This window comes from Oncorhynchus nerka, linkage group LG25 (genome assembly GCF_034236695.1).
Source record: "Oncorhynchus nerka isolate Pitt River linkage group LG25, Oner_Uvic_2.0, whole genome shotgun sequence".
NCBI classification, from domain to species: Eukaryota; Metazoa; Chordata; class Actinopteri; order Salmoniformes; family Salmonidae; genus Oncorhynchus; species Oncorhynchus nerka.
Genome location: NC_088420.1, coordinates 15288692 through 15309224, shown reverse-complemented (window position 1 = coordinate 15309224; position 20533 = coordinate 15288692). Strand labels below are relative to the sequence as shown.

At 42.0% G+C, this 20533-nt stretch overlaps 1 protein-coding gene across 1 annotated transcript; it reads left to right on the top strand.

Annotated features, from left to right (window-relative positions):
* Positions 1-1495: 1495 nt before the first annotated feature.
* On the top strand, positions 1496-19931 carry LOC115109069 (fatty-acid amide hydrolase 1-like). Its single transcript, XM_029633643.2, has 15 exons — positions 1496-1793; positions 2202-2315; positions 3345-3485; positions 4625-4758; positions 5097-5303; positions 5543-5583; positions 5884-6008; positions 13634-13759; positions 14004-14101; positions 14601-14700; positions 15061-15104; positions 15208-15247; positions 18143-18251; positions 18582-18727; positions 19180-19931. The coding sequence occupies exons 1-15, from the start codon at positions 1512-1514 to the stop codon at positions 19300-19302; spliced, it is 1830 nt and encodes a 609-aa protein (XP_029489503.1). The 5' UTR covers positions 1496-1511; the 3' UTR covers positions 19303-19931.
* The last annotated feature ends 602 nt before the right edge of the window (positions 19932-20533 follow it).

The window sequence follows — 20533 nt, the reverse complement described above, 5'->3', positions numbered from 1 at the left end:
GTTCAACACTTACAGGCAAATGTTTAATAACCCCGGGTATTCCCAGAACACATTCTGGAAAGTCTATAGATAGTGGTAATTTTATTAGGTACAACCCCCCTTTGCATCTGGAACAGCGTGAATTCAAAACTGTTGATGAAACTGGGGAAGGAGATAGACTGTTCAAGTTCTTAAGTCCAGTTGGAGTTTATTACAGTCAGTAAAAGCTGAGTGTTGGAATTATAATAAAAAAACAGTTTTGTAGACCATCACAGACTGTGTTGTCATTTTGCACGTTCTAAAGTTCAAACAAACAGTAACAGAATACCTGAATACTTCTCCGCATGCTTTAGTGCCTAGTAAGCCAAGACCGCTGGACTTGCTGTATGTAGGAGCAATTTATTTTTGTGAATCAGCGTGGTGAACCTAATAAAGTGGCAACTGAGTGTAGAGCCTGGTTAAAGTCCTAGTTTTAATGGTTAGTGCCAGTAGATTGCAGAGGTGTTCACATACAGTTCAGAGGCAAATCATAATCAAACATGTACTTCTTATATTAGTGATTTTTTTTGTTATCCACCCTCTGATATCTTTCAATACCCATGCTAATATATATACATTTTTACATATATATATACAGTAAAAATGTATGTTATGGTTCACTCTTATTTTTCCTTATCTCCGCCGTGGAATGTCCATGTTGATCATCTTGGTTCTCATGATCCATCCACCTATCTTCTTTGTTAGTCAGGCCTGACCCCTTCATCCCGTAGTTTCTTTCTGTAATCTAATTTATTATGACTGAAGATGCAGAATCTTCTGCCGGGTCCCTTCTAATAGGGTATAACAGACTCGTTAGAACTTTGACCACACGCCCTCTAGACGTACTACATGCCCTCTATCAAATCAAAACGGATTTTTTTCCCCTCAAAAAAGCTTGTAAAAGTATGCTAGACATGTATAGAATAAATCATACCTAGTTTAATGTTTCTGTGACAAACAGTGAATTAGTTATTGATTTATACCGCTTTAAAATGGCATTTTATAGATTTGATGTATTTCTATCAAGTCAACACTGACATTTCTACTCAAAACAAAGGTCGTAAAAGTATGCTAGACATTTATAGAATACATCATATCTAGCTTGATGATTCTGTGACAACCAGCTTTACCTCGGTAGCTAACGATACCTAGCACACCCGTAGACAATGTACTTCTTTCCTGCAGTTCTGTTAACCACGAGGGCAGGTGATCGGCAGCCCGGAGCGAAGGACACTACTAACTTGTTAGCTAGCTAGGACTCCGGTAGACCATGTCTTTCGCCACTGGAAACACTCAGATAATAGTTTTATTTCCCTTTTGACACACATTTTAATCGCATAGACAATCAGGGGAAATCCCGAATATCAAGTATCACACAAGTAGGATGATGGCGTGCTCGATAGGGGGCGTTTCTGTAGGTGCATGAATAAACTACATGTAAGGAACGCCCCGAATTGCGGGCCGCAATCACACACCATATATATTTATGATACATGGAACGTTCCCACATTAGTTTAGAAAATCTGTTGTCCAATGTGGATAGCTTTAACAAAGGCGTCATGGACCGAATGGATAACTATAAACAACTTATTTTTGGGGCAAAGCCGAAATGGACAGTGATTCTGACAGTCACTGCATGCGGTGCAAGTGCCTTGGTCCTTTTGTTGAAATGGTTCGGACACCAACAGTCGTGGAAGAAAATTCAGAAGGCAAAAGTGCGAAGAGAAAAGTCGCTGCAACGAGCAGAGCATGCTGTCTGTCAGTTCAACGAGTCGGTAAATTTGACTTTAGTTTCGCAAAAATTTGCTCTCGAGAACCCGATGGTGGATTCTGCCTCTATGAATAGGCTAAGCGAAAGCTAGCTAACAACGAATGAACATTCAACACGGATGATTAGTCAGACACAGCTGTGACTCGAACTTGCTGTCAGACACTCTAGTACTAGATCACAACTGATCAATTTCATGTCAAACTCACTCCAAGTTCAAACCAGTTTTCACTTAGCCATGCATGCATCAAGTGAAAAGAGGAGTAGGGGGTATTCAGAGGACCCCCTACACGACTAGCCCACTGACTGAGATAACATGACATTTCATTTTTATTTTCAGAATGTGTAGTTAGAGACATCTGGTGGTATAGGCCTACCCAATGTTCATACTCTCCTTCTTTGAATCCCATGTCAGCACCCTGAAACAGACACCTCTCTCATCCTCTCACTGTCCCTGGCTGAGCTGTCCAAACAACTGAAGGACGGAACACTAACTCCACAAGCTGTGTTCCACTCATACATGGAAAAGGTAATGCACAATCCAATCAACACCCCCAGTATTCACATATAGCTTATACCAGCTATTTCTAATGTGCATGTTGTGGATTTTTGTGGACTGCATCATTTTTCCCCCCATAGTTTTGTTTTCATTGTCGGTTCCCTAAGTCGGTGATCTTTGACGGGTCATATCCTACTCCTGCAATGTTTTCTGCAAACCATTAACTGACTTTAATGTATTTAAATCGATTGTCACAGCCGACAGCCTTGAAGGTCTATATGTTTACACTGAGCGTACAAAACATTAGGAACACCTTCCTAAAGTCGAGTTGTACCCCCTTTTGCACTCAGAACAGCCTCATTTTGTCAGGGCATGGACTCTACAATGTGTCAAAAGTGTTCCGCAGGGATGCTGGCCCATGTTGGCTGGATGTCCTTTGGGTGGGGGACCTTTCTTGATACACATTGGAACTGTTGATTGTGAAAGCCCCAGCAGCGTTGCAGTTCTGGACACAAACTGGTTTGCCTGGTACCTACTACCATACCCATTCAAAGGCACTTAAATATTTTGTCTTGCCCATTCACCCTTTGAATGGCACACATACACAATCCATGTCTCTATGCTTAAAAATCCTTCATTAAACTGTCTCCTCCCCTTTATCTACACTGATTTGAAGTGGATTTAACAAGGGACATCAATAAGGGATCATAGCTTTCACCTGGTCAGTCTGTCATGGACAGATCAGGTGTCCTTAATGTTTTGTACATAGTGTATGATGACATGCCTGGATCATTTGTGCAGTGTTTACAAAACAATTGCTGCTGTATTGTATAAAACAATGCATGTTGTTGTATTGAAGGACTATCACCTATTAGGCAACATTTATTGTGGGGTGTGGTAATCAATCTAGCCTGGTCCCAGATCTGTTTGGGATCTGTTTGTGCTCTTGTTACCATGACCATAGGAGTTGACAACACAAACAGATCTGGGACCATGCTACTAGGCCTATCAATCTACCAAAGCAGTCCCATTGATTTATCCCATGCTGTTTCCCCACAGACCTTGGAGGTGAATAGGAGACTGAACTGTTGCACTGAGGTCCTGCTGGAAAGTTGGGATCAGCTGGAGGATGTTGACTCTCACAAGGCTGGTCTCCTTTATGGGGTCCCTGTCAGCATCAAGGAAAATATTGGATACAAGGTAGTGTTGATTATGTGTTTCATTGCCCTTTTCCCCTGTACCTAGTCCTGGACTAAAACACTTTTAAATGGAGATTCTCCATAGAGTATGCTTTTTAGGACAAGGCTTAATCTGTGTGCAGGAAGCTGTTCCACAGTAGGCCTGTCTGTAACATATGTTTGTTTGCTTCTAGTTGACTCTCATGACATAAGCCCAACCGGTAACATGGATCTGGGTTCAGAGATTGTGCTTCTATACTGAAAAAATATATAAATGCAACATGTAAAGTGTTGGTGCCATGTTTCATGAGCTGAAATAGGATATTGCATACATTTTCCATATGCACAAAACGCACATTTCTCTCAGTTTGTGTACAAATTTGTTTACATCCCTGTTAGTGAACATTTATTTTATGCCAAAATAATCCATCCACCTGACAGGTGTGGCCTATCAAGAAGCTGATTTAACAGCATGATCATTACACAGGTGCACCTTGTGCTGGGGACAAAAGGCTATTCTAAAATGTGCAGTTGTCACATAACACAAGGCCACAGATGCTTTGAGGGAAGGTGTATTTGGCATGCTGACTGCAGGAATGTCCACCAGAGTTGTTGTCAGAGAATTGAATGTTAATTTCTCTACCATAAGCCGCCTCCAACGTCATTTTAGAGAATTTGTCAGGACGTCCAACCGGCCTCACAACCGCAGACCACATGTAACCAGCCCAGGACCTCCGCATCCGGCTTCTTCACCTGCGGGATCATCTGAGACCAGCCACCTGGACAGCTGATGAAACTGAGGAGTATTTCTGTCTGTAATAAAGCCTTTTGTAGGGAAAAACTCATTCTGATTGGCTGTGCCTGGCTCCCCATTGGGTGGGCCTATGTCCTCCCTGTGCCCCTTCCCAGTCATGTGAAATCCATAGATTAGGGCCTAATTAATTAAATTAAATTGACTGATTTCCTTATATGAACTGTAACTCAGTAAAATCATTGAAATTGTTTCATGTTGCGTTAATATTTTTGTTCAGTATAGTTGAATCTCGCGTGACAATAGCCCTACCGGTAACATGGTTCAGAGATGTGCACGTCTACTGAAATAATATATTTTTACATGAATGATTTCCTTGTTTTAGTTTTTCCTCTTGTTTTTGTGTTTAGGGTCATGACTCTACGTGTGGCGTAATCTGTAAATTGGACCTGCCTGCCACAGGGGACAGTGTGCTAGTTGAAGTGCTGAAGAGACAAGGCGCCATTCCCTTCGTCAAGACCAACGTGCCCCAAGGCCTGCAAAAGTATATAGTTATTTTAGACTTGTGAATGCAACAAATGAGTTTCAGAATATTATTTGGATACCAAACAATGTCAACTGGTGACTGATCGCCACATACACTTGAACTACATTGACACACTGTAGTAGGTGAGACGTGCACCACAGTAAGCCATGTAATTTAGTGCAAGAGCTTTGACTTGAGTAATGTGATTGAGGAATGTATGGACGTGGTCCTCGTCGAAGCCCTAAGACCAGGCTAGTCCGCACCCAGAGTAAAGCTGGTTGGTCATACCATGTGTCATGTTAGCAAGCAGTCCTTTAAATATGTCCTAAAAATATGTTTATTGTCCTCATTTCCAGCTTTGACTGTGGTAACCCTATCTATGGGCTGACTCTGAACCCCCACAACCCCCAGAAGACGTCAGGGGGCTCGTCTGGTGGGGAAGGGGCGCTGATCGGAGGAGGGGGCTCGGTTCTGGGCTTAGGGTCCGACATCGGGGGCAGCATCCGCATCCCATCATCCTTCTGTGGCATCTGTGGCTTCAAGCCCACGGCCAACAGGCTGAGGTGGGTGGGTGTGTTATTGGGTCTGTTACTCTTAGTATGTCTGTCAGTGTTCCTTAGTGTTTTTATCAAATGTATCTGTCAGTGTGTGTTAGTGAAACTGTGTGCCTCATGGTGACTCAGCCTAACATGTTATCATTTACAATGCTCATAACCTTGAGCACAGTTCAAAGAAAGAGTACGTCACAAGACTCCCAGGCTTGGTTAGATATTGACTTTCTTTGTTCCTTTTTTTTTTTTAGTTTGCGAGGTGCTAGCTCCTGTATCCGGGGCCAAAAGTCCGGTACGGCTCAAATATGTAACTTTTATCCCTGCTCATGCATAGTAAATAAATAGATAACATTTTACTTGACCCTTCTGTCAGTCCTTCATAAGGTCTACAAAAAAAGCATTTCCAAAAGAAAAGTGAGCACTGCTTTGATTCTGTGGAACATATAGTAATTATTTCAAAAGGGTGCTTAATGCTATATATACAGTAACTCTGGTATAGTAACGACATGGTAACTAATGGTTTTGTTAGCTTTTAGTGACTGACTTTCCACTGTCACGATAACACAAGTTGTTTGTGTTGTGCTTGTTCCAGTGCTGTCGTCCCTTGGGCCCATGGCAAGAGACGTAGACAGCCTGGCTCTCTGTATGCAGGCTCTGCTCTGTGACCACATGTTCAGACTGGACCCCACGGTACCACCCATCCCATTCAACCAACAGGTGGGTTCTCTATCATAGGGAGAAGTTGCCCCCCCCCCCAGATGCTGGTCTTGGGTCAGTTTTGCATTTCCCCCACTAATGGTTAAGATTGTGGGAGATGATCTGTACTTGGGCTCCAGGGTGAAGTTTCTCTTATCATAGAATACGTATCATTAGCTAGGTTTCCATCCAATTGGTGACAGATTTTCATGTGAATTGTGTAAAATCTGTATAAAAACAAAACATTTTCCCCACCAGGGATTTGTTTACATCAAAAATGACTTGTGAATAAAAGGCTGTGTGTGGTGACATAGTGCACATAACTACCGTTTGCAGTTAAATTCCCATGTACTGAAAATAAACAAGTTTTATTTAACTAGGCAAATCAGTTAAGACATTTTTTTTTTAAATTTACAATGACCGCCTACCGAAAGGCCTCCCGCGGGGATGGGGGCTGGGATAAAAAATATATATATATTAGGACAAAATACACATACATATATATATATATATATATATATGTGTGTATTTTGTCCTAATATATATATATACACACACACACATACATATATGTGTGTGTGTATATATATATATGTGTATTTTGTCCTAAAATATATATTTTTAGGACAAAATACACATCACAACAAGAGACAACACTACATAAAGAGAGACCTAAGACAGCAACACATGACAACACAGCATGGTAGCAACACAACATGGTAGCAGCACAAAACATGGTACAAACATTATTGGGCACAGACAACAGCACAAAGGGCAAGAAGGTAGAGACAACAATACATCACACAAAGCAGCCACAACTTAGTAAGTGTCCATGATTGAGTCTTTGACTAAAAGAGATTGAGATAAAACTGTCCAGTTTGAGTGTTTGTTGCAGCTCATTCCAGTCGCTAGCTGCAGTGAACTGAAAAGAGGAGCGACCCAGGGATGTGTGTGCTTTGGGGACCTTTAGCAGAAAGTGACTGGAGAACGGGTGGAGGATGAGGACTGCAGTAGATACAGTTGAAGTCGGAAATTTACATACACCTTAGCCGAATACATTTAAACTCAGTTTTTCACAATTCCTGACATTTAATCAGAGTAAAAAATCCCTGTCTTAGGTCAGTTAGGATCACCACTTTATTTTAAGAATGTGAAATGTCAGAATAATAATAGTGATTTATTTAAGCTTTTATTTCTTTCTTCACATTCCCAGTGGGTCAGAAGTTTACATACACTCAATCAGTAGCATTGCCTTTAAATTGTTTAACTTGGGTAAAATGTTTTGGGTAGCCTTCCACAAGCTTCCCACATTAAGTTGGGTGAATTCTGGCCCATTCCTCCTGACAGAGCTGGTGTAACTGAGTCAGGTTTGTAGGCCTCCTTGCTCGCACACGGTTTTTCAGTTCTGCCCACACATTTTCTATAAGATTGAGGTCAGGGCTTTGTGATGGCCACTCCAATACCTTGACTTTGTCCTTAAGCAATTGTTCCAAAACTTTGGAAGTATACTTGGTCATTGTCCATTTGGAAGACCTACAGTGCCTTGCGAAAGTATTCGGCCCCCTTGAACTTTGCAACCTTTTGCCACATTTCAGGCTTCAAACATAAAGATATAAAACTGTATTTTTTTGTGAAGAATCAACAACAAGTGGGACACAATCATGAAGTGGAACGACATTTATTGGATATTTCATACTTTTTTAACAAATCAAAAACTGAAAAATTGGGCGTGCAAAATTATTCAGCCCCTTTACTTTCAGTGCAGCAAACTCTCCAGAAGTTCAGTGAGGATCTCTGAATGATCCAATGTTGACCTAAATGACTAATGATGATAAATACAATCCACCTGTGTGTAATCAAGTCTCTGTATAAATGCACCTGCACTGTGATCGTCTCAGAGGTCCGTTAAAAGCGCAGAGAGCATCATGAAGAACAAGGAACACACCAGGCAGATCCGAGATACTGTTGTGATGAAGTTTAAAGCCGGATTTGGATATAAAAAGATTTCCCAAGCTTTAAACATCCCATGGAGCACTGTGCAAGCGATAATATTGAAATGGAAGGAGTTTCAGACCACTGAAAATCTACCAAGACCTGGCCGTCCCTCTAAACTTTCAGCTCATACAAGGAGAAGACTGATCAGAGATGCAGCCAAGAGGCCCATGATCACTCTGGATGAACTGCAGAGATCTACAGCAGAGGTGGGAGACTCTGTCCATAGGACAACAATCAGTCGTATATTGCACAAATCTGGCCTTTATGGAAGAGTGGCAAGAAGAAAGCCTTTTCTTAAAGATATCCATAAAAAGTGTCGTTTAAAGTTTGCCACAAGCCACCTGGGAGACACACCAAACATGTGGAAGAAGGTGCTCTGGTCAGATGAAACCAAAATTGAACTTTTTGGCAACAATGCAAAATGTTATGTTTGGCGTAAAAGCAACACAGCTCATCACCCTGAACACACCATCCCCACTGTCAAACATGGTGGTGGCAGCATCATGGTTTGGGCCTGCTTTTCTTCAGCAGGGACAGGGAAGATGGTTAAAATTGATGGGAAGATGGATGGAGCCAAATACAGGACCATTCTGGAAGAAAACCTGATGGAGTCTGCAAAAGACCTGAGACTGGGACGGAGATTTGTCTTCCAACAAGACAATGATTCAAAACATAAAGCAAAATCTACAATGGAATGGTTCAAAAATAAACATATCCAGGTGTTAGAATGGCCAAGTCAAAGTCCAGACCTGAATCCAATTGAGAATCTGTGGAAAGAACTGAAAACTGCTGTTCACAAATGCTCTCCATCCAACCTCACTGAGCTCGAGCTGTTTTGCAAGGAGGAATGGGAAAAAAATGTCAGTCTCTCGATGTGCAAAACTGATAGAGACATACCCCAAGCGACTTACAGCTGTAATCGCAGCAAAAGGTGGCGCTACAAAGTATTAACTTAAGGGGGCTGAATAATTTTGCACGCCCAATTTTTCAGTTTTTGATTTGTTCAAAAAGTATGAAATATCCAATAAATGTCGTTCCACTTCATGATTGTGTCCCACTTGTTGTTGATTCTTCACAAAAAAATACAGTTTTATATCTTTGTTTGAAGCCTGAAATGTGGCAAAAGGTCGCAAAGTTCAAGGGGGGCGAATACTTTCGCAAGGCACTGTATTTGCGACCAAGCTTTAACTTCCTGACTGATGTCTTGAGATGCTGCTTCAACATATCCACATAACCTTCCTACCTCATGATGCCATCTATTTTGTGAAGTGCACCAGTCCCTCCTGCAGCAAAGCACCCCCATAACATGATGCTGCCACCCCTGTGCTTTACGGTTGGGATGGTGTACTTCGGCTTGCAAGCCTCCCCCTTTTTCCTCCAAACATAACGATGGTCATTATGGCCAAACTGTTCTATTTTTGTTTCATCAGACCAGAGGACATTTCTCCAAAAAGTACAATCTTTGTCCCCCCATGTGCAGTTGCAAACCGTAGTCTGGCTTTTTTATGGTGGTTTTGGAGGAGTGGCTTCTTCCTTGCTGTGTGGCCTTTCAGGTTATGCTGATATAAGATTAGTTTTACTGTGGATATAGATACTTTTGTACCTGTTTCCTCCAGCATCTTCACAAGGTCCTTTGCTGTTGTCCTGGGATTGATTTTGACTTTTCGCACCGAAGTGTGTTCATCTCTAGGAGACAGAATGCGTCTCCTTCCTGAGCGGTATGACGGCTGCGTGGTCCCATGGTGTTTATACTTGCATACTATTGTTTGTACAGATGAATGTGGTACCTTCAGGCGTTTGGAAAATGCTCCCAAGGAAGACCCAGACTTCTACAAGGTCTTGGCTGATTTCTTTTAATTTTCCCATGATGTCAAGCAAAGAGGCACTGCCTTTGAAGGTTGGCCTTGAAATACATCCATAGGTTCACCTCCAATTGACTCAAATGTCAATTAGCCTATCAGAAGCTTCTAAAGCCATGACACCATTTTCTGGAATTTTCCAAGCTGTTTAAAGGCACAGTCAACTTAGTGTATGTAAACTTCTGACTTCAACTGTATCTCAGATAGGGGGGAGTGAGGCCTAAGAGGGTTTAATATATATATAAGCATCAACCAGTGGGTATTGTGACAGGTATACAGAGATGACCAGTTTACAGAGGAGTATAGTGTGCAGTGATGTGTCCTAGGAGCATTGGTGGCAAATCTGATGACCAAATGGTAAAGAACATCTCTTTGTTCGAATGCACCTTTAACTGCCGATCTATAAATTATGTCTCCGTAATCTAACATGGGTAGGATGGTCATCTGGATCAGGGTTAGTTCGGCAGCTGGGGTGAAAGAGGAGCAATTATGATAGAGGAAACCAAGTCTAGATTTAACTCTTGCATGCAGCTTTGATATGTGCTGAGAGAAGGACAGTGTATCGTCTAGCCATACTCCCAAGTACTTGTATGAGGTGACTACCTCAAGCTCTGACCCCTCGGCTGTAGATGGGGGAATTCTTCTTATCAAACCACATGACCTTTGTTTTGGAGGTGTTCAGAACACGGTTAAGTAGAGAAAGCTTGTTGGACACTAAGAAAGCTTTGTTGTAGAGCATTTAACACAAAATCCGGGGAGGAGCCTGCTGAGTATAAGACTGTATAATCTGCAAATAAATGGATGAGAGAGTTTCCTACTGCCTGAGCTATGTTGTTGATGTAAATTGAGCGTGGGGCCTAGGATTGAAACTTGGGGTACACCCTTGGTGACGGGCAGTGGCTGAGACAGCAGATTTTCTGACTTTATACACTGCACTCTGAGAGAGGTAGTTAGCAAACCAGGGCAAAGACCCCTCAGAGACACCAGTACTCTTTAGCCGGCCCACAAGAATGGCAGGGTCTACCGTATCAAAAGCTTTGGCCAAGTCAATAAAAATAGTATCACAACATTGCTTAGAATCAAGTGCGGTGGTGACAATTGAGGACCTTTTAAGGTTGCAGTGACACATCCATAACCTTAGCGGAAACCAGATTGCATACCAGAGAGAATATTATAGACATCAAGAAAGCCAGTCAGTTGACCACTTTTGATAAACAGGGCAAAATAGATAGGCCTATAAAATTTAGGATCAGCTTGATCTCACCCTTTAAATAAATGATGAATGGTGGCTGCCTTCCAAGCAATAGGAACCTCCCCAGAAAGGAGACAGGCTAGTCGATGATAGGGGCAGCAATCTTAAAGAAGAAATGGTCTAAACCATCTGACCCAGATGTTTTTTTGGGGGTCAAGTTTCAGGAGCTCCTTTAGCACCTCGGACTCAGTGACTGCCTGCAGGGAGAAACTTTGTAGCGGGGCAGGAGGAAAAGAGGGAGAAGCAGCTGTGAGGAGGAGGGTTTATTCTCCAGGTCTTTAACAGGCTGGTGCTGATGGCGGACCATAGCACCCAGCAACAGTCAACAAAGAGTTATTTGAAAGTTGAATGCTTAAACCAGAAAAGTGAGACTGAGCTCATGACCTTCTGCCAGACCTCTTAGTCAAACAGCTCTTATTCTCTCCTCCTTCACAGTAGAAGCCTGAAACAAGGTTCTAAAGACTGTTGACATCTAGTGGAAGCATTAGGAAGTGCAATCGGACCAAATGTACACTATCTTGGATAGGCAAAGAGTTAAACTACAAACCTCAGATTTGCCACTTCCTGGTTGGATTTTTTTCTCAGGTTTTTGCCTGCCATATGAGTTCTGTTATACTCACAGACATAATTCAAACAGTTTTAGAAAATCTACTAATATGCATATCTTAGCTTCTGGGCTTGAAGCCGGTTGGATGTACTGCCAAATTCTCCAAAATGATTGAGGTGGCTTATGGTAGAGAAATGAGCATTCAATTATCTGGCAACAGCTGTGGAGGACATTCTGCAGTCAGCATGCCAATTGCTCGCTCCTTCAACTTCTGATGTCTTGCATTGTGTTGTGTGCATAGGGCTGTTGCGGTGACCGAATTACCGCCACACCGGCGGTCTCTAGTCATGAAGGCAGTCAAATTCCATGTGACTGTTTAGTCACGGTAATTAGGCTTCTCCAAGCTCTGATGCTGCTGATGAGATTAGTAGCCTGGTACTTGGCACCCTATTGTCCCTCTACTCACTCTGACATCAATGCAATGCATAATGTGAAGAAATAGCCTAATAGTTGATCAATATTTTAAAGCCGAGTGTTCTAATCTGTTGTCAGCCACATTGTTTAAAAAAAGTGGTGGTTATATTAATTTGGGATATATCGCATGACACAACTGTCCCAGACTATGTTGGGAATATTTATTTCTCGCACAGAATAGAATAGGTCGACTTTTGTAGCATGGGGGATAGTAGATTGACATAGGCTAGTGCTTCTGCTGTTCGTTAGGCCTACTCGTCTTGTTGGCTGACGAAAAGTAAATGTGGACAGTTCTTCCAATATCTTCAATATGCACCTTGGAATTGGATAAGGATGCACGCAGTTGCCTCCCTGATGTGTCTGTCTTCACTTGTAGCCTGTGAGAAACACCTGATCGTGTGAGTGAGATGAGAGGTTCTTCGGAGCAGGCAGCATTTAGGGAGAATGGCTGCAAAAATATATTTTAGGGGTGTATTATGGCCACACAAAGGGGATGCCACTGGGAAATTTGAGGCATTATCAAGTGCTTCTCAAATTGTGAATGAGAGACAGACAAAGTGTGCACAGCCTGCAAAAAAACAAACAAAGCAGAGCTCATATGCCCTTTTAAGCATTTTATTTTTTCTCAAATCATTATCATTGGAGTAGCATCATGCAGCCTTACAATGTATTAAAAATCCAAGCAACATTTGTAGAACAAACCCTAAATTAAGCATATAGGAGTACCTATTTCTTTGTTAACCGCATGAGTGCACTCCTTCATCGTTTTGAGAAAATATCCTTTCTATTTTATTCAGCTTTGTTCACTTGTATTCTTCATTATATAAAATAATGCCACGGAATACTAAGCAAATCTTGTCTACTAAATGAACTAGTGTTAGCCCATAGCTAGATCAGGACCAAACATAAGGACAACTCACTGTATGCCATTCTGTTCTTCTGAAGTAGACTATATTTTCTTCACATCATGTTTCTTTAGACCTGTCTAAAATAATGGATGGATGTGTGGAAGCCAGGATATGTTAAATGTGTTTGCTAATTAACCGTCAATTACAGTGAGACCGACACTTATTTGCTCGACAATCACCGGGTGACAATTTCGTGCCCCCCCCCACACACACAGCTCTATGTGTGACAACTGCACATTTTTAGTGTCCTTTTAATGTTCTCAGCACAAGGTTCACCTGTGTAATTATCATGCTGTTTAATCACCTTCTTGTTTTGCCACACCTGTCAGGTGGATGTATTATCTTGGCAAAGGAGAAATGTTCATTACAGGAATGTAAACTAATTTGTGCTCAACTTTTGTTTGGTGCAGTTTGAAACATTTCTGTTATCTTTTATTTTAGCACATGAAACATGGGACCAGCACTTTACATGTTGCGTTTATATAGTATATATTACTATTATATTTTTGTTCAGTAAATATTACTATTATATTTCTGTTCAGTATATATTACTATTATATTTTGTGATAGCAGATGGAAAATCTTTCTGTTCTTCCTCTGTTCTCCTCCAGGTATACCAGAGCTCCAAGCCCCTGAGGATCGGTTACTATGAGAATGACGGCTATGCCATGCCCTCTCCAAGCATGGGCCGAGCCCTGAGGGAGACCAAGGCCCTGCTGGAGAAAGCAGGGCACACGGTGAGTACCCCTCAGCCCCAGTCTGATCTATTTGTGATAATCCAGATCAGAGCTTGGTTGAACACTTATCAGACAGTGTTGACTTGGACTGCTGAATGACAGAAACATAAAAATAAGCATAATTAGATTGATCCATGACTAATGATATGTAATTGCAAATTGCATTCCTTTCTCTCCCTCCACCCCTCCATCTTTTGCGCTATCCCCCCCCCCCCCCCATCTCTCTCGCTCCCTCTCTCTCTAGTTGGTTTCCTTCAGTCCCCCAAGGCTGATCTATGCCATGCATGAGCTGGTTGTCAGGGGTCTCTTAGGCGACGGATGCACTACCTTGCTTAGTCACCTGTGAGTCAAATTTCCCTGGGTTGTGTTCAGTAAGGCACACCGTAGCAAAATATTTAGAAACGTAAAAACAAAAATTTGTGTTTCTCATTAGACAAGTCCATATTGGTTGCCTCCGGAGTAGCGCAGCGGTCTAAGGCACTGTGTCTCAGTGCTTGAGGCGTCACTACAGACACTCTGGTTTGAATCTAGGCTGTATCACAACCGTCCGTGATTGGTAGTCCCATAGGGCGGAGCCCAATTGGCCCAGCATTGTCCGGGTTTGTAAATTGTAAATAGGAATCTGTTCTTAACCAACTTACCTAGTTAAATAAAAAATGTATTGTTCCCTGTTTCAACCTGTTTACTTCCATTTTGGGCCTAATGAACATGAGTAATCCTAGTAATCCCAACGAGTTTAGCAAAACTACCCCAATGAATGTCCCTGGGAGTGAAATGAACTATCCAGTACACTAAAATATGTTGTCAATTAAAGAATCCCTGTTTTTGTGTGTTTTTTCAGGAAAGGGGGGCCTGTTGACCCGTGTCTCAGGGATCAGATTATCCCCTACAGTCTGCCTCGCACTGTGAAGAAAATCCTCTCCATTCTCCTCAAGCCTATAGTAAGTGAAGGGGAAGGTTGGAGAAACCATTCCCCCACCCAATGACTCCTTCACAGTTCTGCGTCATTGTAATTCCTGTGGAGGAGTGAGTCTTTCTTCTTCATATTCAATTAATGAAACTGTAGCATCAGTGCTTTTGTTTTGATTATATTCCACATGCATTTTTCAATTCCAAATACTTTCTGGGGGCTTAAGGAAATTCAGTATAGAGACATAGGGGTCATACATCCGCCAAATGACGTGCACCTGTCCTCAGGAGTTAACAGGGGTATAAGGGTGTTAAGAGTAGTTTGCATTTGGTCTAAAGTGCTGGAGAATTTGGTCAACTGGGAATATTTCTGACACGTTTTCCCCCCTCAGTTTCCCCGCATCGCTGCCTCTCTGGATAGCCTGCGTGGAGTTGGGTGAGCTGTCTGATCAGCCCTGTTCTCCAGGTTTCTATCAGTAACAGTGTTTATGAAATACAGAAGTAACCATAATGAATTACTCCATTTCCTGTTTCACCAGCTCCGTGCAAGATCTGTGGAGACATCACGCGGATGTGGAAGTAGGTATACATTTGGCAATCGGTGTGGTTCACATGTCAGTCTCTAGAGGTCAACGAAGTGACCGCTCCATGAGTTATTTTTACAGCCACGGCTGCAGCAGAAGAAAACTCTTTTGTTGGCGACTCTTTCATGCGTGTGCACAATTCTTATTTTTTGTTTTGATTACATAATATTATTTCACACCTTGATATCTTTGTCTATTAAAAATGATGTTGCATTCGATTGAACAAGTCATAGACAATATTATGTTTGTGTTATATACAGTGCATTCGGGAAAGTATTCAGACCCCTCAACTTTTTCCACATTTCTTTATGTTAGAGCCTTATTCTAAAATGGTTTAAATAATGTTATTTTTCCTTTATCTACATACAATACCCCATAATGACAAAGCGGAAGTACATTTTTGCAAATTTATATATATATATTTTTAAACTACTTATTTACATAAGTATTCAGACCCTTTGCTATGGGACTTTAAATTGAGCTCCGGTGCATCCTGTTTCCATTGATCATCCTTGAGAAGTTTGTACAACTTGATTGGAGTCCACCTGTGGTAAATTCAATTGATTTGACATGATTTGGAAAGGCTCACACCTGTCTATATAACGTCCCACATTTGAAAGTGCATGTCAAAGTATAAAACCAAGCCATGAGGTCGAAGGAATTGTCCGTAGAGCTCAAAGACAGAATTGTGTTGAGGCACAAATCTGGGGAAGGGTACCAAAAAATGTCTGCAGAATTGAAGGTCCCCAAGAACACAATGCCCTCCATTCTTAAATGGAAGAAGTTTAGAACCATCAAGACTTCCTGGAGCTGGCCGCCCGGCCAAACTGAGCAATCGGGGGAGAAAGGCTTTGGTCAGGGAGAATCAAGATTCTCTGGTCTGATGAAACCAAGATTGATCTATTTGGCCTGAATGCCAAGTGTCACATCTGGAGGAAACCTGGCACCATCCTTACGCTGAAGCATAGTGGTGGCAGCGTCATGCTGTGGGGATGTTTTTCAGGGACTGGGAAACTAGTCAGGATCGAGGGAAAGATGTACAGAGAGATCCTGGATGAAAACTTGCTCCAGAGCTCAGGACCTTAGACTGGGGTGAGGTTCACCTTCCAACAGAACAACGACCCTAAGCACACAGCCAAGACGACACAAAAAAAATATGGATAAGAATAAGAAATAAAAGTAACAAGTAGCAGAAATAAAATAACACTAGCGAGACTATATACAGGGGGGTACCGGTACAGAGTTAATGTGTGGGGGCACCGGTTGAGGTAATATGTACACTACTGTTCAAAAGTTTGAAGTCACATTGAAATTTCCTTGTTTTTGAAAGAAAATAAACTTTTTTCCCCCGTTAAATAACATCAAATTGATCAGAAATACAGTTGACATTGTTAATCATGTAAATGACTATTGTAGCTGGAAACGGCAATCATTTTTTTAATGGAATATCTACATATGCATACAGAGGCCCATTATCAGCTGGCAGCTTCATTAAATAGTACCCGCAAAGCATCAGTCTCAACGTCAACAGTGAATGGGTGACTCTGAGGTGCTGGCCTTCTAGGCATAGTTGCAAAGAAAATGCCATATCTCAGTCTGGCCAATAAAAAGAAAAGATGGGCAAAAGAACACAGACACTGGACAGAGGAACTCTGCCAAGAAGGCCATCACCCCGGAGGAGCCTCTTCACTGTTGACGTTGAGACTGGTGTTTTGCGGGTACTATTTAATGAAGCTGCCAGTTGAGGACTTGTGAGGCGTCTGTTTCTCAAACTAGGCACTAATATACTTTGTGCACAAATTGGTTTACATCCCTATTAGTGAGCATTTCTCTTTTTCCACGATAATCCATCTACCTGACAGGTGTGACATATCAAGAAGCTGATTAAACTGCAGGATCATTACGCAGGTGCACCTTGTGCTTTGGCCAATAAAAGGCCACTCTAAAATGTGCAGTTTTGTCACACAAACGAATGCCACCAATGTCTCAAGTTTTGAGGAAGCGTGTAATTGGCCTGTTGGCTGCAAAAATCTCCACCGGTTGTTGTTGCCAGATAATGTTAATTTCTCTACCATAAGCTGCTTCCAATGTTTTAGAGAATTTAGCAGTATTTCCAACCAGCCTCACAACTGCAGACCACGTGTATGGCGTTGTGTGCGAGTGGTTTGCTGATGTGAACAGAGTGCTCCATGGTGGCAGTGGGGTTATGGTATGGGCAGGCATAAGCTACGGACGATGAACAAAATTGCATTTTATCAATGGCAATTTGAATGCTTAGCAATACCGTGATGACGTCCTGAGGCCCATTGTCGTGCCATTCATCCGCCACCATACCCATCATGTTTCGGCATGTTAATGCACGGCACCATGTCGCAAGGATCTGTACACAATTCCTGGAAGCTGAAAATGTCCCAGTTCTTCCATGGCCTGCATACTCACCAGACATGTCACCTGTTGAGCGTGTTTGGGATGCTCTGGATCAACGTGTACGACAGCGTGTTCCAATATCCAGCGTCTTCGCACAGCCATTGAAGAGGAGTGGGACAACATTCCACAGGCCATAATCAACAGCCTGATCAACTCTTAAGTGAAGGAGATGTGTCGCGCTGCATGAGGCAAATGGTGGTTTTCTGATCCATGCCCCTACCTTTTTATTAAGGTATCTGAGACCAACATGAATATCTGTATTCCGAGTAGTGTGAAATCCAAAGATTAGGGTCTAATGAATTTATTTCAATTGACTGATTTCCTCATATGAACTGTAACTCAGTAAAATATATGCAATTGTTGCGTTTTATATTTCTGTTCTGGAAAACACATCTTGCTTTGGTGAGAAGGCTGTGAGTGTCAATGTTCTGAGGGAAATGTTGCTCTCTATCTGTTCTCTAAGGACTACATACATGAGGTGATTGCAGAGTGGAGGAGGTGTGAGCTGGATGTGCTGCTGTGTCCCATGGTTGGTCCAGCCTACATCCATAACTACCCTGGCCAGCTTACCAGTATGTACCCATCTCTCCTCTGTGGTCAGCTTACCAGTATGTACCCATCTCTCCTCTCTGGCCAGCTTACCAGTCTGTACCCACCTCTCCTCTCTGTGGCAAATTAACACCTTATGAAATGGGGTTTAGGTTTATCTTTTATAACATAGGAAGTTAACTGTTTTTGCTTAGAGTTGATTTTGTTGTCCAAGGCCACTTGTATAATTTACTTAGGAGTCACTCAAAGATTTACTTAACCTTTGGGGGTTTGAGACTTTTCTTTTGACTTAATCATGCCATATTTTCCAAGATAGTGGTGTGATTAAGTTGTTTCTCCTTCTCTCTTTCCAGGTACACTCACCTACACTATTATCTACAATCTCCTTAACTTCCCTGCTGGGGTGGTTCCTGTCTCCACGGTTACAGCAGAGGATGAGGAAGAACTCAGGCACTACAAGGGAAACTATGGGGACCTCTGGGACAAGCTCTACAAAAAGGTAGTCGGAGTCACAAACTCTTCCTCCTAAAATATTTACAGTACAAATATATTTACATCTTGACTTGAAGTAGCCATTCTACCCATTGCAGCTGGCACAACCTGTAGCCTAATCACATGATACAACACTGGTCTCATAATTATTCATTAATGTATGTCTTCATGTAGCTACTAACCTGTGAATCTTAGGCTGCAGTTCCACATTTAACCAGTAGATGGAGGTCCTGGTTGTTGTGTTGCAGAGATCAGATCACTGGGCCCATGTTCAAAAAGCGTCTCGGAGAAGGAGTGCTGATATAGGATCAGTTTAGCCTTTTAGATTACGAGGGATGGACTGTGGGCAACTTCCTAGATCAGCACTCCTACTCTGATGAAATGATTTATGAGTACGGGCCCTGATCTGCACATCATTGGTTGGGACTAATGTGCTTGGCATGCTGTGTGTGTCTACAGGCAGTGACTGGTGGAGAGGGGCTTCCTGTGGCCGTCCAGTGTGTGGCCCTGCCCTGGCAGGATGAGCTCTGTCTGCGATTCATGAGAGAGGTTGAGATGCTGGTCAGAGAGGATAAGAAATGAGAGGTCGACGGAGAGGGAGAGATGGTAACGGGGACCTGTTTGCTCAAACAGTTAAAATGTTTATGTACATAAATGTTACTGGGTTTTAGAAGTAGTACAAATTCAATATAACATTGTTCTTGTGATGCGAGGTAACTTGAGTAGGCCTCCTGGCCCAGGTAATCCTAAATGTCTAAGAAAGCAGATTGGAGTGAAGACTGATCCAAGTGCACTGAGAAACACTAAGGGTTGTTCTTGGCTGCTATCAGCGCACCAGACCTTTAGATAGTCATTTAAGTACATGGGAAGTAATATTTTCCTTACACACTCAAGGAAATTGAAAAATTATGTTTACCTCAGTTGATTAAACCCCCCCCCCCACTTATAATGTAAGGAAACCCTAATGAAGTAAGACATTACTTGGTATTTGTCAATTATAATCAACATATGCATTTATCATTATATAGGAAAATGAGTTTGACTTCTAGCTCTGACTCTACTAATAGCTACTTTATTGAGGAAAAATGTCCTTTCTATGCCTGTGATAGATGGCTGCACTAACTGTAAGTCACTCTGGATAAGTGTCTGCTAAATGACTAAAATGTAAATGTCTGTTTTTTGTATGTCAAATTAAACAATTATTTAATATAGCCCTCTGTGATGCCGTTCTCGTGTGCAAGCTTTAGGAATGAGCACATTTATCATGTTGAGGTCAAGTGTCTTCCAAACACGGGTCTCTTACCTACAGTGACACCTCTCTCTCTATCTCTATATATATATTCAAATTGTTCTACTTAAACGCTTGACTTCAAACTATAATCAGGATGTCATTGTTTTAATAATGTTAGCTGATTGTAGTTAATGACTTGTGTGTTTTTTAATATAGCTCCTGTAGTGGTTCCCTACTATCATGCTCAGAGGTAGAAGTACCTGCTACCACGCCACACATTCTGCTAATAACAAGCCTGTACTGATGATCAACCTATGGTCTGGGCATGGTTGGACAAACACCTTTACTGCATTTACTCAGACTGAATCCTGAGGTACGTTGTCCATCTCAGCAGGACTGAGACTAAGGCTGTCCTGATATGGACACTGTACTACTGGGGGAGTTTTCTAACAAGAGTTAGAGAAAAGTTAGAGCTCAACATTCAACTGTGGCTTTACCTGGCTCCAGACCAAGAAAACGCAACATATCAGACCATCTAGCAGTGTCTTCATGTCATGGCCCAGTGGTTAGAGGTCCAAACAC

What these genes read in the sequence shown, in the direction of transcription:
- LOC115109069 (XM_029633643.2), top strand. Translation starts at nt 1,512, where the DNA reads ATGGAACGTTCCCACATTAGTTTAGAAAATCTGTTGTCCAATGTGGAT. An exon ending in TCCACTCATACATGGAAAAG is followed by an intron (nt 2,316 to 3,344) that starts GTAATGCACAAT and finishes GTTTCCCCACAG; the next exon opens with ACCTTGGAGGTGAATAGGAG. An exon ending in TATCCGGGGCCAAAAGTCCG is followed by an intron (nt 5,584 to 5,883) that starts GTACGGCTCAAA and finishes TGCTTGTTCCAG; the next exon opens with TGCTGTCGTCCCTTGGGCCC.